This window comes from Glandiceps talaboti, chromosome 3 (assembly GCF_964340395.1).
Source record: "Glandiceps talaboti chromosome 3, keGlaTala1.1, whole genome shotgun sequence".
NCBI lineage: Eukaryota > Metazoa > Hemichordata > Enteropneusta > Spengelidae > Glandiceps > Glandiceps talaboti.
The window spans coordinates 3030832-3049842 of NC_135551.1; the positions used below are offsets into that span (position 1 = coordinate 3030832).

Here is a 19011-nt window from a genome sequence, read left to right on the forward strand (position 1 = left end):
CGCATATTCGAAATAGGTCAAATGGTCGACCTCATAAATATTAATCCGCTGATAATAGTTCATTACAGGACGAAAGATATGCTGCATTCGAGGGGACTGAGGAAATTTTGCTTTGTTATCACTTTATCATTTAAAAATATAAGTGAGCCATTCAACATGATTATTCGGCGATATTTCGTGATTTATGCCCAAAAAACAACATTTCGCGGAGTTATACACGGTAACGCGCCCATACACTTTTCCGGCGGATTTTCAATGTTGTTAAAGTGCGCATGCGTAGATTAATTATAATGTATTACCTTGTCGGTTCAGAACGTACGCTTATGTCAAGGAATTGACTACTTTCTGATGTATTCAAGGTCGATTTTTTTCATATTTCATATATGGTGAGAAATATACAGTTTACGTAAGAGGTGAGTCGATTGTTGTCGATTCTTAATCCGAATTGCCATTTTATTTACTGTGGAGTGTCGTATAACGGAATGGAAAATGTCCTCACCAGTGGCAGTATGGCCATTAGTTTAGTGGGAACTCTTGTGTACGTACGTGCGTACGGTACGTGTACTACCACACCGGTGACACTGGCAGTAGTAGTAAACGACACGAACTAACGAATAAAACACCAAGTGAGAGTAAAAAAACGTTGGGTTACATTTTTTTAAAGAACATACAAATGCGGTTCATGTAAAACGTTGTGCAATATTTTTAGTTTCTGCAGTAGATTGATATCGTAACGTACAGCTGGCCTTGATGTGGTTACCGACCACACTCAGCTCACTGATCAGCTGACGAGTGATTTCATCACTCTCATCGGGTCGTCGTCAGCGTGTACAGGCGCGGTTTTATTCCTTTCCCTTTCCGGGTTTCCTCGATATTCCTTTAATTAAGCCTGAATATACTTGTCCCTAGTTGTGGAAAATATGCTATATTATTTTATAAATGATCTCACATGTACGTGTACTTACGCATGGATGTATCTCACTAATACATCCATGACTTACGTGACCTCGTTATGTTATAATTACCAATGCATATCCTTTGTCAATCAGCTGATCATGTAGATACGAGGACTTGGGAGCTTGTTTTGTTTCTCGGGTCACGAAATTCTAACCAGCTCTTAAAGCCAAAGACGGTTTTATGATAAACAATAACACACCAAGTCATAAACAACAACAACACACCAAGTCATAAACAACAACACACCAAGTCATAAACAACAACACACCAAGTCATAAATGTTTACATGTATAAGGAGAAAACTAGTAGTAGTAACACTTAAACTTTTGTCTAAAATGTGGTTGCCAGTGGATTTCGTTTGTTATATATATTTGTACTGAATGTTTTTTTTTGCATATTTATAATGTCATGGACAGTAAAGATAGTTTGTATTGTATTTTTACTTTGTAGATATTGCAACTGTATTTTGCTTTACATTGCCATCTTGTTCTGTAGTAGGGAAACATTTTGCATTGGTTGGTTGGTTGGTTGGTTGGTTTGTTTGTTGGTTGGTTGGTTGGTCAGTTGGTTGGTTAGTTTGTTTGTTGGTTGGTTGGTTGGTTGGTTGGTTGGTTGGTTGGTTTGTTTGTTGGTTGGTTGGTCAGTTGGTTTGTTGGTTGGTTGGTTTGTTGGTTGGTTGGTTGGTTGGTTGGTTGGTTGGTTGGTTGGTTGGTCAGTTGGTTGGTAGCATTCAAGTATATAACCTGTTATCAAGGTATATCAAGAAACGAGTACACATTGAATGATATTAAACAGTAGCTGTACATTAAATAAAACAAGTATGGATAACTTTATTTTCAAACAACAATCTTATTTCCACGGTTGATAATTATCAGTGTGTATAATTGATAAAATTGATAATTATCTGTGTATAATTGATAAAATTGATAATTATCAGTGTGTATAATTGATAAAATTGATAATTATCTGTGTATAATTGATAAAATTGATAATTATCAGTGTGTATAATTGATAAAATTGATAATTATCTGTGTATAATTGATAAAATTGATAATTATCAGTGTGTATAATTGATAAAATTGATAATTATCTGTGTATAATTGATAAAATTGATAATTATCAGTGTGTATAATTGATAAAATTGATAATTATCTGTGTATAATTGATAAAATTGATAATTATCAGTGTGTATAATTGATAAAATTGATAATTATCTGTGTATAATTGATAAAATTGATAATTATCTGTGTATAATTGATAAAATTGATAATTATCAGTGTGTATAATTGATAAAATTGATAATTATCAGTGTGTATAATTAATAATTATCAGTGTGTATAATTGATAAAATTGATAATTATCAGTGTGTATAATTGATAATAATCAGTGTGTATAATTAATAATTATCAGTGTGTATAATTGATAAAATTGATAATTATCAGTGTGTATAATTGATAAAATTGATAATTAGCATACCAATAGCAATGTCTATAATTGATAAAATTGATAATTAGCATATTAACATCAGTGTATCATTGCTAAAATTGATAATTAGCGTATTACTATTAATGTGTAGAATTGATAAAATTGATAATTATCATATTAATATCAGTGTGTATAATTGATAAAATTGATAATTAGCGTATTGATATCAATGTGTATAATTGATAAGTGATAATTAGCGTATTAATATCAATGTGTATAATTGATAAAATTGATAATTAGCGTATTAATATCAATGTGTATAATTGATAAAATTGATAATTAGCGTATTGATATCAATGTGTATAATTGATAAAATTGATAATTATCATATTAATATCAATGTGTATAATTGATAAAATTGATAATTAGCGTATTGATATCAATGTGTATAATTGATAAAATTGATAATTAGCGTATTGATATCAATGTGTATAATTGATAAAATTGATAATTAGCGTATTAATATCAATGTGTATAATTGATAAAATTGATAACTAGCGTATTAATATCAGTGTGTATAATTGATAAGTGATAATTAGCGTATTAATATCAATGTGTATAATTGATAAAATTGATAATTAGCCTATTAATATCAATGTGTATAATTGATGAAATTGATAATTAGCGTATTAATATCAATGTGTATAATTGATAAAATTCATAAATAGCGTATTAATATCAATGTGTATATTTTTCAAATAGAGGATGTCATGGTTTCCAGAAGAAGAAAGGCGGACCACAAATTGGTTTACTAAATTCTGTGCCAATGTGTTGAAAGAAGGACCAATCCCTAGACATGTTGCCTTCATTATGGATGGCAATAGAAGGTTTGCCAGGAAAAGTCATTTACACCGTCATGAAGGCCACGTCAAAGGATTTGATAAACTTGCTGATGTAAGGATAATGTATAGATTACTACATGTACTTACAATAATGTATAGATATACTACATTTACTTACAATAATGTATAGATATACTACATGTAGTTACAATAATGTATAGATATACTACATGTACTTACAATAATGTATAGACATACTACATTTACTTACAATAATGTATAGATTACTACATGTAGTTACAATAATGTATAGATATACTACATGTACTTACAATAATGTATAGATTACTACATGTAGTTACAATAATGTATAGACATACTACATTTACTTACAATAATGTATAGATTACTACATGTAGTTACAATAATGTATAGATATACTACATTTACTTACAATAATGTATAGATATACTACATGTAGTTACAATAATGTATAGATATACTACATGTACTTACAATAATGTATAGACATACTACATTTACTTACAATAATGTATAGATTACTACATGTACTTACAATAATGTATAGATATACTACATGTACTTACAATAATGTATAGATATACTACATGTACTTACAAGGCTGAGCTATTATCAGACTATTGGCTATACTACAGCATATAGTTTGATAATACATATAGTTGAGCTATTATCAGACTATTGGCTATACTACAGCATATAGTTTGATAATACATGTGGCTGAGCTATTATCAGACTATTGGCTATACTACAGCATATAGTTTGATAATACATATAGCTGAGCTATTATCAGACTATTGGCTATACTACAGCATATAGTTTGATAATACATGTAGCTGAGCTATTATCAAACTATTGGCTATACTACAGCATATAGTTTGATAATACATGTAGCTGAGCTATTATCAGACTATTGGCTATACTACAGCATATAGTTTGATAATACATGTAGCTGAGCTATTATCAGACTATTGGCTATACTACAGCATATAGTTTGATAATACATGTGGCTGAGCTATTATCAGACTATTGGCTATACTATAGCATATAGTTTGATAATACATGGAGCTGAGCTATTATCAGACTATTGGCTATACTATAGCATATAGTTTGATAATACATATAGCTGAGCTATTATCAGACTATTGGCTATACTACAGCATATAGTTTGATAATACATATAGCTGAGCTATTATCAGACTATTGGCTATACTACAGCATATAGTTTGATAATACATGGAGCTGAGCTATTATCAGACTATTGGCTATACTACAGCATATAGTTTGATAATACATGTGGCTGAGCTATTATCAGACTATTGGCTATACTACAGCATATAGTTTGATAATACATGGAGCTGAGCTATTATCAGACTATTGGCTATACTATAGCATATAGTTTGATAATACATGTGGCTGAGCTATTATCAGACTATTGGCTATACTACAGCATATAGTTTGATAATACATATAGCTGAGCTATTATCAGACTATTGGCTATACTACAGCATATAGTTTGATAATACATATAGCTGAGCTATTATCAGACTATTGGCTATACTACAGCATATAGTTTGATAATACATGTAGCTGAGCTATTATCAAACTATTGGCTATACTACAGCATATAGTTTGATAATACATATAGCTGAGCTATTATCAGACTATTGGCTATACTACAGCATATAGTTTGATAATACATGTAGCTGAGCTATTATCAGACTATTGGCTATACTACAGCATATAGTTTGATAATACATATAGCTGAGCTATTATCAGACTATTGGCTATACTACAGCATATAGTTTGATAATACATGTAGCTGAGCTATTATCAGACTATTGGCTATACTACAGCATATAGTTTGATAATACATATAGCTGAGCTATTATCAGACTATTGGCTATACTATAGCATATAGTTTGATAATACATATAGCTGAGCTATTATCAGACTATTGGCTATACTATAGCATATAGTTTGATAATACATATAGCTGAGCTATTATCAGACTATTGGTTATACTACAGCATATAGTTTGATAATACATGTAGCTCATCTTTTTAAACCTTTATAGATACATTGTAGCTATTTCGGTAGCCAGTCTGATGACTAAATCTGTCTCTCTTACTAGCGGTCTTCACCTTTAAGTGTTTATAGATGGTCTTATTTCCACCTAAAGTTGAAAAAGTCTTGAGTCAAATTTTGCCATGGTGACTTTAGTCTAAGTGGTCAAAGATCATTGGCAATTAAAATTTACCTCGATGGGTCACCGATAAGGAGAAAGCTTAAAAGACCTATTCACATCTACGTTACTTATCCTGGGCCTAGTTTCAATTTCTTCCATTTTGATACAAAGTCTTTCATTTCATATTACTGTTTTAAATTCAAAGTTGTATTAATTGAACATGAATCAACTCAATCACAAGAAATTTCAACAGTTGTTCTGACTTTTGTAATTTATCTTTGCTTTACAATTATTACCCCTAGCTCGGTTTAGAACGGCACAACGACCCTTCAGTCTTTCTCAACTCCCTGGGGAGCATACAATCCATTGCAGCGCATAGGATTAAAGCATTCACATTGCAACCTACATCCTACCAGGTCCCCAGTTATACAGCTGGGTTGACTGAGGCACAGTCGTGGTTCAAATCTTGCCCAAGGACTTTAGCCACTCAGAAACAAACAGCAGGCAGTGACGGGGCTCAAACCTGCAACCTGTACATTCCAAGCTGGTCACGCTAACCATTCACCCATCATGACTCCACACCATTCACCCATCATGACTCCACAATGTAGTACAATATAGTATGTAATATAAACATAATATAATACAAACAAATGGCAACACAACACTTGAGTAATAAGACATAATGTAACCCAGAACAAAATAAAACAATACAATAAAAATAACAAGTTTGAATGTTGCTGATAAAAATTTGTTGTTTGTTCACAGACCTTAGAATGGTGTTTAGATTTAGGGATCACTGAAGTGACAGTGTATGCCTTCAGTATAGAAAACTTTAAACGAACCAAGGAAGAAGTGGATGGATTGATGGAACTAGCAAGACAAAAATTTGCCAAATTGATGGAGGAAAAAGATATGATTCAAAAATATGGTGTATGTGTCCGAGTACTTGGAGATATTAGTTTATTACCAAATGACGTACAGGATGCCATTGCTGATGCTGTCAATTTCTCCAAAGATAATGACAAGTAAGTAATCTGTGTGTACTAATAGTTGACTCTCCAGAATATATAAGCTTTCAGAATTCACAATTCTCTCCCCATAAGACAAACTCTCCCTTCCCCCCATCCCACCCCTACCTCCCCTCCTTAACAAACCATATTGTTTTACATCCTCAACATTCTGAGAACGTTCTTTGATAGGGAAAGGAATGGAAAACAACCCAATGATAGAGAAGTGCAGGATTCACACAGTCCTGGAAAACCTGGAATTTCAAACCCATGGAAAACAAATGTGACCTTCCCCTGGAAACCCCTTGAAAATAAGTCAACTGAATGATCGACATTAATATCTGTGCTTGAGCTACCTATTCACTACACTTACAAATGTGAAATGGTACGAATATTTTCAAAATATTCTTCACAGTGTTGGATCAAAATTCTCATTAACCTAGACAGTCAAATGTTCATTCCATTATGACACATAGACATTGTCTATAAATACCCCTGTCAATTGACTGGGCACTATCAATTCTCACATGTCTATTTTGTATTGCTGTTCAAGCTGTCATTTTGGAGACATAACGTCAAGCCATACATTGTAAGTGTAGGTCTAGTAGCAAGATTATCATAATTTGTAGCATTAGTATCAAAGAATGTACCAATCACCATAATATAAGTTAGAAATTATTACTACACTGTTTTTGAAAGTTTGACATACAGGTCCATGCATAAATATACAGACACTGAGACTCCTACAAACAATTGAACTTACTGATGGTAATACTAGGACTAGGACCTAGTGATAGTGAGTGTTGTTTAATTGGCAGGTTGGAGAAGTACGGTTTGGATATTTCTAATGATGGTATTTGTTTTACATATTCTGAAAGAACAACTACTTCTTGGTTTGTTAGTACAGTAACATTCCTAAATGATCAAACCATAGACCCTCTACTGGGTGGAGGGTCTATGATCAAACTGAGTTTAGAAATCATGATATTTTTATGGAAGTGAACAATTCTGGTAGTCAATTTTACCAAACATCATATTTTTTTGACTTAGTGTATTATTAGTAATGATAGTTTGATTATTTCTTTCCAGAGCAGTTCTCAATGTGTGTTTTGCATACACATCCAGACATGAAATCACCACTGCAATACAGGAACTAGCTACAGGAGTAGAGGATGGTTACTTGAAAGCAAGGTATTCTATTAAACAATATACACACTGTCAAAGGAAACTTTTTCCAATCACATACAATGAAAATTAGTAGTTGAAATTGTTGACTGAACACCTCATGAGGATGAACCACTATTTATTTGAATATTTCTTTACTGCTTTCTTTGTAAGCAAGGGGTCTATCCAGTGATAGGGTATCTCTTAGGAGGAGTGCATTGTTCCTCTGTAGACAAGGAGTCTATCCAGTGATAGGGTATCTCATGGTAGGCAAGGGGTCTCACCAGTGATAGGGTATCTCTTAGGAGGAGTGCATTGTTCCTCTGTAGACAAGGGGTCTAACCAGTGATAGGCTCTCTCTTAGGAGGAGTGCATTGTTCCTCTGTAGACAAGGGGTCTAACCATTGATAGGGTATCTCATAGGGTAGGCAAGGGGTCTAACCATTGATAGGGTATCTCATAGGGTAGACAATGGGTCTAACCATTGATAGGGTATTTCATAGGGTAGGCAAGGGGTCTATCCAGTGATAGGGTATCTCATAGGGTAGGCAAGGGGTCTATCCAGTGATAGGGTATCTCATAGGGTAGGCAAGGGGTCTAACCATTGATAGGGTATCTCATAGGGGTACATTGTACCACTGTAGACAAGGGGTCTATCCAGTGATAGGGTATCTCATAGGGGATTCTCAGTGTATCTGTAAGTCCAAAAAATCAATTTGATTTATCATGTATTTAACTAGAAAAAATGCATTTATCCACAGCTGATGCAAAACAGTTCACAGTGTACAATGTTACAAGTAATTTATGCATTGTACCTAACAAAACATTTTTAAAAAAAAAACATTCCATTTGCAGCAAGTGCAGCTTTGACATACATGTAGAACATAATGGTAGCATAAAGCATAACAGCTGTAGACACACCCATAGCAGCAACCAATAGTATCATAATACAAAGATAGCAACAGAGATGGGTAATGAATCAACTTGCCAAAACAGATTACTGTCCTACCAATCAAACCCTGTGATTGCCAAAACAGATTACTGTCCTACCAATCAAACCCTCTGAAAATTACATCATCAATCATTTTCCAAACTTTGCTGCAATGCTGCAATGGCATTGGCGCTATTTTTCATTATATTGTGGATGTTGGAGGTATTGTCTTTTATTGAATGGGTGTACAAAAATATTACTTTGTTGTTCATTCCATGCAGTGATGTGTCTGAAGAGATGCTTGAAAAATGTTTGTATACTAATCATTCCCAAGACCCAGACTTATTAGTGAGAACCTCAGGTGAAGTCAGACTTAGTGACTTTCTACTCTGGCAGGTTAGTATTTTTGTTGACTGATCACTCCAAAACCAAAATGTTTCTGAAAGGGAATGTGCCATATAAAGAATGTTGCCCTCTGTGGTGAACATTCTCACCATCCTATGCAGTTGTTTGAGGGCACTCTTCACTCACCACCTTTTGAACTGTGAAATGCTACATGTACACTACTATAAATATATGTGTGAAGTAGACTGTCGACAGTCGTTCGAGCCTTATTTGCTACGTTTTATCTAAAACTAAAGTCGTTGCCATGCTCCGATCCGGAGCAATACTACTGTAATTGCATACTGATAGCGAGGGCAGAAGGCCCGAGCGACTGTTCTTGCTCGCTCCATCTCCCTTTCTATTACTTATTCATGATGTGACGTCATTGAATTGGGTATCACTCTATTGTATGATTTGCATACAGTTCAATGTAAGATCACTCAACATTCAATGCATATACATGTACACTGCAGCACAAATTTGACATCGTAAATGTATTTTGATGGTCACAACCAAGTACTTTTTCCTTTCCAATCTTTCTTTGTTAAAGCTTGCAACCGTGCATTTTTTAACATTTGTAAATGACATTGTGGATGACCTCAACATCTGACACATTGTCATGCTCCCTAGTCTATGGTGCCATGTACAGTCTACTATCGTAGTAGAAGTACTAGCTAGCTGTGAGTTGAAGGAGCTCAAATGGGTCCAACTCATGGACTGTTATCATGCATATGATATTTATGTATTAAAGATTTTATTGCTTATTTAGTGTGTAAGTAAAACGCCTTCACTTGTCCAATGTGTCTAGATATGTTGACTTGCTTGGTGACTCTGGCAATGCCATGTTGATTGTGATTGACAAACTTTGAGAACTATGACCAAAATGTCAAATATTCTACAGTAAAAATTTTCTTACTGTTATCGTGTGAGGGCACGGCAAGGAAGAACAGTTGCTTCGGCCCTCGCTATCAGTATGCGATTATAGTAGTATTGCTCCGGATCAAAGCATGGCGATGACTTAAGTTTTAGATAAAACGTAGCAAAAAAGGTGTGAGCGACTGCTGACAGTCTAATGTGAAGCTATTTCCATCGCCCCCCCCCCCCTCTTACTTTCTATTTGGGTGCACATACTTTTGCTTATATATTTTTTAGCACAACTGAACTGAAGTTCAGTAGTAGTACTATAGGGATCGCCCGGCGTCTGCCTGTCTGTCTGTCTGTGTGTCTGTCTGTGTGTGTGGATGTGTGTGTATAAACAACTTAAAGTCAAAAACCGCTCAACCAATTGGCATGATATTTTGTGGGTCCATTACCTTGGGTGTCTAGTTGGGAAATTGTTCAAATCAAAATGATCTTACCAGCAGTTTGTGATTTGGGTGAAAAAATGTGATTTTTGGTCAAAAAACTTAAACTCAAAAACTACTGGGCAGATTGGGCTGAAATTTGGGTGAAACATTCTTCAGGGTGATTTTATTAAGAATTGTTTATGACATGATGGTCCCATCAGCGATATGCAAATTAGAGCTGAAAATGTGTCTTTTTGGTCAAAAATCTATAATTCCAAAACCACTGAGCAGATTGGGCTGAAATTTAATTGAAATGCATCTAGGGATGTACGGATGAAGAAATATTAAGCACACAATGATTCCATGAGTGATATGCAAATTAGGTGTAAAATGTTCATTTTGGTAAAAAGTTATATCTCAAAAAGTGCTCGGTCAATGAGTCTGAAACTTGGTGAGAAGTTTCCGAAAGAGTTATCCTGCAGATTTCCTTAATAGCCAAATGGATAAGCATTGATAAAATGTATGCAAATATACCTAGCAACCATGACCACACCCATAGCAACAGCCAAATGATAATGTATATTGTAATGATGACATCAGGGATTCATAGACAAGTGAACAAACATTCAAAAAATATATACAGATATGTCTAGCAACATGACCACGCCTATAGCAACAGCCAAGTGATTGTGTATATGGTAAAGATAACAACAGGGTTGGATAGAGAATTGGATAGTCATTCAGCAAATGAACATCTATACCTACCATGGATCAGCATGTGGGTAAACATTTTTAAAAACTGTACAGTTGTGCTACAATGCCATTGGCACTATTTTTTCAAATAGGAAGCAATGATAAAATTGTTTGATAAATTAAAAATCCAAAAGAAGTACCCAATCCTCATCATCCATACAGCCATTTTAAATATTGCAAGCAATGAGTTTTGTGTATGTACCTAGACTGTCAATAAAGGGAAGATCTCTGGGCACTTTTGAATATTTTCTCCATTGTCAATAATATGTAATGTTTATTTGTTTTCAGAGTGCATTCTCAGTGTTGTCATTTGTCAAGGTTCTATGGCCAGAGTTCTCAATTTGGCATCTATTTGCAGCAGTTCTACAATATCAACAGAATTATGCTGCCATTAAGGTGAGATATCAGCTAAACCTGGGTTTTACATTGAACTCAATAAACCCTTCATAAATAAAAGTTCCTAAAGGCTGTGAATGACACTCTACAGTAGATTGTGACAAGTTGTGACATTGTGATATGGTTACATACAATCTGATTAAAATCTGATGTGGTGAAAGCAGCTAGATGCCTTTATTTACCTCTATTTCCATAATTTTGTGTCATTTGTTTTATTCTGAGTGATCGCCGCCTTCCCACATCTGAACCTGTGTAATAGACAATCCCATTGAATGTCGACAATATTGTAAGGTTTTCACAACCAATCAGCACGCTTCAATTTCTCCAGTGTGTGCAGATGCCAACGTAATGCTCATCATGATTGGCCAATCGCAATCACGAGATTCAGACGCGATTGTCTATTACACAGGTTCAGATGTGGGATGGCAGTGATCACTCAGAACAAAACAAACGACACAAAATGATGTACATATAGAGGTAAATAAAGGCATCTAGTCGCTTTTACCAAATCAGATTTTAATCAGATTGGGTTACATGGTGACAAGTTGTGACAATCTAATGTGGTTGCATGGTGGAAAGTTGGGACAATGTGATGTAGTTGCATTGTGACAATGTTACATGTTGACAATGTGACATGGTTGCATGGTGACAATGTGATATGGTTGCATGGTGACAATGTGACATGGTTGCATGGTGACAATGTGATATGGTTGCATGGTGACAATGTGACATGGTTGCATGGTGACAATGTGATATGGTTATATGGTGACAATGTGATATGGTTGCATGGTGACAATGTGATATGGTTATATGGGGACAATGTGATGTGGTTATATGTGGTAGTGACATGTTATGATAATGTCATCTGGTTGTGACAAGTAATGTGTGACAAATTGCAACAGTGTGACATGGTTGGATGGTGACAAGTTGTGACACTGATTTGCATGATGACAGGTATGACAAGTAACAATGTGATGTGGTTGGTGTTAAGTTATGGCAATGTGGTATGGTTGTGACAAGGTAACTTGGTTCTTGACATGTATAGTTGTGACAAGGTAACTTGGTTCTTGACATGTGTTATAGTTGTGACAAGGTAACTTGGTTCTTGACATGTATAGTTGTGACAAGGTAACTTGGTTCTTGACATGTGTTATAGTTGTGACAAGGTAACTTGGTTCTTGACATGTGGTATAGTTGTGACAAAGTAACTTGGTTCTTGACGTGTGATATAGTTGTGACAAAGTAACTTGGTTCTTGACATGTGGTATAGTTTTGACAAAGTAACTTGGTTCTTGACATGTGTTATAGTTGTGACAAAGTAACTTGGTTCTTGACATGTGATATAGTTGTGACAAAGTAACTTGGTTCTTGACATGTGGTATAGTTGTGACAAGGTAACTTGGTTCTTGACATGTGTTATAGTTGTGACAAGGTAACTTGGTTCTTGACATGTTGTATAGTTGTGACAAAGTAACTTGGTTCTTGACATGTGATATAGTTGTGACAAAGTAACTTGGTTCTTGACATGTGGTATAGTTGTGACAAAGTAACTTGGTTCTTGACATGTGTTATAGTTGTGACAAGGTAACTTGGTTCTTGACATGTTGTATAGTTGTGACAAAGTAACTTGGTTCTTGACATGTGATATAGTTGTGACAAAGTAACTTGGTTCTTGACATGTGATATAGTTGTGACAAAGTAACTTGGTTCTTGACATGTGGTATAGTTGTGACAAGGTAACTTGGTTCTTGACATGTGTTATAGTTGTGACAAGGTAACTTGGTTCTTGACATGTTGTATAGTTGTGACAAAGTAACTTGGTTCTTGACATGTGATATAGTTGTGACAAAGTAACTTGGTTCTTGACATGTGGTATAGTTGTGACAAGGTAACTTGGTTCTTGACATGTGTTATAGTTGTGACAAGGTAACTTGGTTCTTGACATGTGTTATAGTTGTGACAAAGTAACTTGGTTCTTGACATGTGGTATAGTTGTGACAAAGTAACTTGGTTCTTGACATGTGGTATAGTTGTGACAAAGTAACTTGGTTCTTGACATGTGGAATGGTTGATGAAACTGGAGTGTATTGTATGAGACACCTAGAAAAATCATGTCACTTGACAATTTCATCTTCAGAGAGAATATTAAAAATGTTTGCCATTTGTGCTGATGCTATAATGTAGAATGGTCCTTAACACTGTCAGCTACCTGTATACCCATTACCTCTAGAGACAACATTGTTAGTAAAGGTGAATTCACTATTTCACTCTTATCAGAATTGTATGCAAATGATATTGTCATACTTACACTTGACAAATACATTGTATCTTACAGAAAAGAAAAGATGTCCAACTTAAAGAGAGAGAAGAACGACAGAAAGAATCTGACAAGGAGTGTGTTTTACAAGAAATTCAGAGCGAACATAAAGAAAACAAAGGCTTTAGAGAAAGCAGTCTACAATGTCGAATAGAGCAATATACAAGGGAAAGGGAGCAGAGGGAACACAGATTTTTAGCAAATTTAGATGAAAAGAGAAATAAATATTTAGAAACCATTCCAAGACAACATGGTGTTGTCAGACATTGACAGTGATATGATAAATTGAATCACATTCTGTGACAGCTTCCCAACTCATTTCCACGTTTCAATGTATTCACTAGACAGCCACCTAAAACATCTTCTGGAGGAAGATTTGTAGGAGGTGTATGTATCTAAATTTCTCAATTTATCAAATTCGTAGATTCCACTCTCAAATGTTGTATTTTCATTCTCATTTATTGTAATTTGGTTGGTAATATGAGAGATATTTTACTTTGAATATTTCCCTTTAAAGTTTAATTTGTTTGCTATCAGAAATATGTATGAAACAACATCAAAGCCAGAAATTGATGAGATTAAGTATGTTTGGAAAAATGATCAGAGTGAATGTTTTGTTAGTTACCTCCACTCTGAACAATGAGAAATGTCAATTTTGATGTAGATGATTATATTTCTGCCTGGCAAGATATCTTTGATTGTGCTGCTTCAAAGTATGGTCTTAGTAGAAAAGTATTGGTAAATCCAAAGAGCAGAACTCAACCAAAGTGGTTTGACTTAGAATGTAAACGTTTGAAATTGGAGAAATATAGATGTCTAAGGCAATTCAGAGAGAATGGCCAGACATGGATTCTTGATCATTACAATTGGCTAAAAGGGGATTTTAAGAACATGTGTCATTAAGTACAATAAAGTTACCATGATTTGGATATTACTCCCATTGTGTTGTAAATATTAAAACCTGCCTTGATTTTCATTGATTCTACTACTGATAGTGTTGTTATACACTATATCAGTAATCATTGGCACTCTTCACACAGATTTCATCAACTTCAAATTGTATTGACATTTTAGTGCCAATGTCACATCATACAATACAAGACTAAGTCTGTTCTAATTCAATGATGTACTAAATACATTAGTCTCATGACTGACAAAATAAGAAGTCTATTTTCTTTTCTTTATATAAGTAACAAAATATAAGATAGGAAGAGTGGTTGAAAAGAGACATTTCAACATTTAAAGATAATGAATAATTTAATGTTTACCCTAGAAAATGGCGAGAGTGGTGAAAGTTACATGGGGAGGGGTGTGCTGTACCCACGTAATCACCAGTGTACATATACCCCATTATCCTAACACAACATGGGGAGGGGTGTTAAGTGATGAGGTGGGTAATCTCTCTCTCTCTCTCTCTCTCTCTCTCTCTCTCTCTCTCTCTCTCTCTCTCTCTCTCTCTCTCTCTCTCTCTCTCTCTCTCTCTCTCTCTCTCTCTCTCTCTCTCTCTCTCTCTCTCTCTCTCTCTCTCTCTCTCTCTCTCTCTCTCTCTCTCTCTCTCTCTCTCTCTCTCTCTCTCTCTCTCTCGCTCTCGCTCTCGCTCTCTCTCTCCTAACTTTTTAGAAATTACAAAAAATAAAAGGCCCATTTAGGAAGTAAACAGAGCGAGTTAAATGTGAAGTACTGACTGGATATCTTATGTTTACAGCAATTTTACACACAGTTAGTATTGAGTGTGTCTTGTTCAGGCAAATTGGACACTTTAAAGCAATTCATGGTATCTACATGAATTTTACCTCAATGGACTCATGGGTTCGTCCTATTCCTTGTTTTTTGGGGGTTTTTTTTGCAGTTTTCGTTAGATACTTCAGACAAGGGCACATAGGTAGACATTTATTAAAGATAAGATTTAAGAATTGATCTGCTGGATTCATTACAAATATGATTGTACAGAATGTGAACTATGTTGACACTATAGAAGTCAATGTCATCGGTATTACTTTCATGATCAACCACCGAAGAGTTAACTGTAGTTGTACTCTGTGCATGCCAATATGCTTTACACACTACAAAGTTATAGTACAACCAGTAACACTGAAGTAAAGCACTTTCTCTATGTGCTACACTTGTTTATATAATTTATAGTACAACCAGTAACACTGAAGTAAAGCACTTTCTCTATGTGCTACACTTGTTTATATAATTTATAGTACAACCAGTAACACTGAAGTAAAGCACTTTCTCTATGTGCTACACTTGTTTATATAATTTATAGTACAACCAGTAACACTGAAGTAAAGCACTTTCTCTATGTGCTACACTTGTTTATATAATTTATAGTACAACCAGTAACACTGAAGTAAAGCACTTTCTCTATGTGCTACACTTGTTTATATAATTTATAGTACAACCAGTAACACTGAAGTAAAGCACTTTCTCTATGTGCTACACTTGTTTATAGCATTCATAGTACAACCAGTAACACTGAAGTAAAGCACTTTCTCTATGTGCTACACTTGTTTATATAAGTTATAGTACAACCAGTAACACTGAAGTAAAGCACTTTCTCTAAGTGCTTCACTTGTTTATATAAGTTATAGTACAACCAGTAACACTGAATTAAACCACTTTGTCTATGTGCTACACTTGTTTATAGCATTCACATTACAACAAGTAAGACTGAAGTATTTCAGATAGATTCATCACTATACAAAGTACCATTTCTAATGCTTGTTGAATCAGGAGATAAATTAATGGCAGAGAGCTACATTTTACTGTTTGGGATCAAATGACAGAAAAAAATGGTATTTTAAAATTCCACCATTCACAATGAAGTGTGGTAACTACTAAAGGGAAGAGAATAAATTGTTTTATGTACCACAAACAAGCTATTTAATGACTTGATTAATCAGGATATACCCTTGAATTAAAAATAATTATTATACCGTAGTAATAACACCACAAAATATCACCATAATCTTTGTGTGTGTGTGTGTGTGTGTGTGTGTGTGTGTGTGTGTATGTGTGTGTGTATGTGTGTGTGTGTGTGTGTGTGCGTGTGCGTGTGTGTGTGTGTGTGTGTGTGTGTACTTGCATTGCTATCAATCTGAGGACCAACATTTGAATACACAGCCGTCTTCCGGGGACCTGACCGAGTTCCGAGGTCTTATTTTGGGTCCTCAAAGTGAAACTGCTTTAATGAGTCTTCAAGACCCCTGGTTTTAATATGGTTCAATTTAACGCTAGTCCTCAGGTCGGCAGAATTGTCTGAAAATGTGTGAAAACATTCACACATTTTCATTTGGCACCTTTTTGATGTCATGTCGCCCTCTATTGGAGTGTGAAACTCAAATAAGTTGAAAAACGTATGCACACCACAAGAAATTTTCACACACACATACACACACACACACACACACACACATATATATATATATATATAATATATATATATATATATATATATATATATATATATATATATACATATAATTTCATTCTTCTTTCGCCAAGTAGAGTGCTCGATCACCTTGGAGAGCTATCATACATAAAAATGAAAGAAGACGAGTCTGATATTACATAGTGGAATTACACTACGGACCGTTTCACCCGAAGGATCGTCAGGTGTAATAGTGTGGTTTAATAGTATTCGTTAGCTATACATCCTGCATTATGTACATAACTTGTGTGTGTTCACTGATGGCTGTGTGTACACAAAAAGATTGACAACAAAGGTTACGTATTATTAAGTAAGAACTTGTTAGCGTGCCGGCATTTACTGATTAATTCAGTTCTGCTGTTCAAGTTCGTTGATTTGTCGGCAGTTATAATAAAATATTTTTCCCAGAGGCATAGTTGACATCGTTTGGTAACGTTAGAGTATGAGGAAGCCTGCTTGAGAACTGACCAGTGTACGTCGTAATTAATGTTGCTGTCTTTTAGGTGCCAAATGTATTTACTGAGTGCAGTGTCTTTCTTCTTGTGATCAAGTTTAAATGAAGACTTGTGGTTGTTAAACCTGCTTTTGAATTCTGTGTCACTAACGCCTATGTATGATTTGTGATCTTGATTAGTGGTGACTGTTGCTTTGTAAACAACGCTTTTTATGAGGCATTTTCCTGCGAGAGGGCACTCCTTTGGTTTTCTGCAGTTACAGGTATTTTGTTGTGTTTGCTTAGCTTTTGAAAGTATGGCTTTATTATGACCGCTGATTAATTTACCCATGTTGTCCATGCAACTATAGCTCACTTTGGTATTATTACGGTTGAAGATTTTATGCAGTACACTGGATATAGGGAAATGCTTGTCGATGAGGTTGAGAAATTTTCTACCGATGTTTGTTGAAACGTGTTTACTGTAAGGTGGGTTGAACCAAGTTATATTACGGCTGCGATTCCGCTTGTGTTGAGTGTGTCTTGTTTGGTCAAATTTGAGGGTGTGATTATATCCTGCTTCATTGAGTGCATCTTGGTAGGATGATGTAGTGGCGTCGAATAGTTGTTCATCACTGGAAATGTTGGATAGTCGTTGGTTTACCGAGCTGGGTATGGTCTTAATTATGGCTTTAGGATGGTTTGATTTCTTGTTGACGTAGTGGGTGGTGTTATTTGGTTTTGTGTACGGTCGGTATGACTCGTCACGCAAGTTGAAAGTGACATCAAGGAAGTTGACAATTTTGATACCTTGGTCGGTGGTGATTCTAAGGCCGAGTTTCTTAAATTCTGAAGTTAGCTGCTTGGCTACTTTGTTGGCTTTCGATGGTGAATGGTTACGGAGTACAGCTAGGCCATCATCCCTGTATAATCCTACCTCATTATCAAACATATGTTTGACTTTACTAAGTAAGTAGGTGCCTATAAGTTCGCAAGTTTCTGCTCCGTCATAGCAGCCCATAGTAATATCAAATAGGTAGGGCGGGTTAGACTTGTGCCATGGTGAATCATCGTGGAAAAGTAGGGTTTTCTTTGTATGCATAATTATTTCCTTTTCTTCGTTCTTGATATCTGTAAAATTTGATGCGAAGTCAAGTGCTTCATGTAGAAGTTTCTGGGTGATTGATGGGTAGAATTCAACTACATCAAACGTGAGGAAAGAGCATGATTGCTTATTGGTAATAGATGTGAACCATTCAATGACAGAATTAGTGTTTTTCCATTGATAGGTATTAGTGGCCTTGATAATGTCCTTGTTAATGCGGTCGAGTATGGTTTTACTTACAATTCCGATTTCACTTTTTGCGGGGTTGATTAGTCTACATTGAACGTGGTTGGGAAAGTTATCTTTATGGTCCTTGATTGTAATGAATGCTGGTTTCTGCGCAAG

General features: G+C 35.1%; 1 protein-coding gene across 1 annotated transcript; it reads left to right on the plus strand.

Annotated features, from left to right (window-relative positions):
- Positions 1 to 275: 275 nt before the first annotated feature.
- On the plus strand, positions 276 to 14725 carry LOC144432690 (dehydrodolichyl diphosphate synthase complex subunit DHDDS-like). Its single transcript, XM_078120953.1, has 7 exons — positions 276 to 413; positions 3145 to 3336; positions 6220 to 6479; positions 7551 to 7652; positions 8838 to 8952; positions 11268 to 11375; positions 13711 to 14725. Exons 2-7 carry the CDS (start codon positions 3148 to 3150, stop codon positions 13960 to 13962), a joined length of 1026 nt encoding a protein of 341 aa, XP_077977079.1. The 5' UTR covers positions 276 to 413; positions 3145 to 3147; the 3' UTR covers positions 13963 to 14725.
- Positions 14726 to 19011: the final 4286 nt, after the last annotated feature.

Coding starts and splice junctions, on each gene's coding strand:
- LOC144432690 (XM_078120953.1), top strand. CDS start 3,148: ATGTCATGGTTTCCAGAAGAAGAAAGGCGGACCACAAATTGGTTTACT. Junction 7,653..8,837: donor GATGGTTACTTGAAAGCAAG/GTATTCTATTAA, acceptor CATTCCATGCAG/TGATGTGTCTGAAGAGATGC. Junction 8,953..11,267: donor GTGACTTTCTACTCTGGCAG/GTTAGTATTTTT, acceptor ATTTGTTTTCAG/AGTGCATTCTCAGTGTTGTC.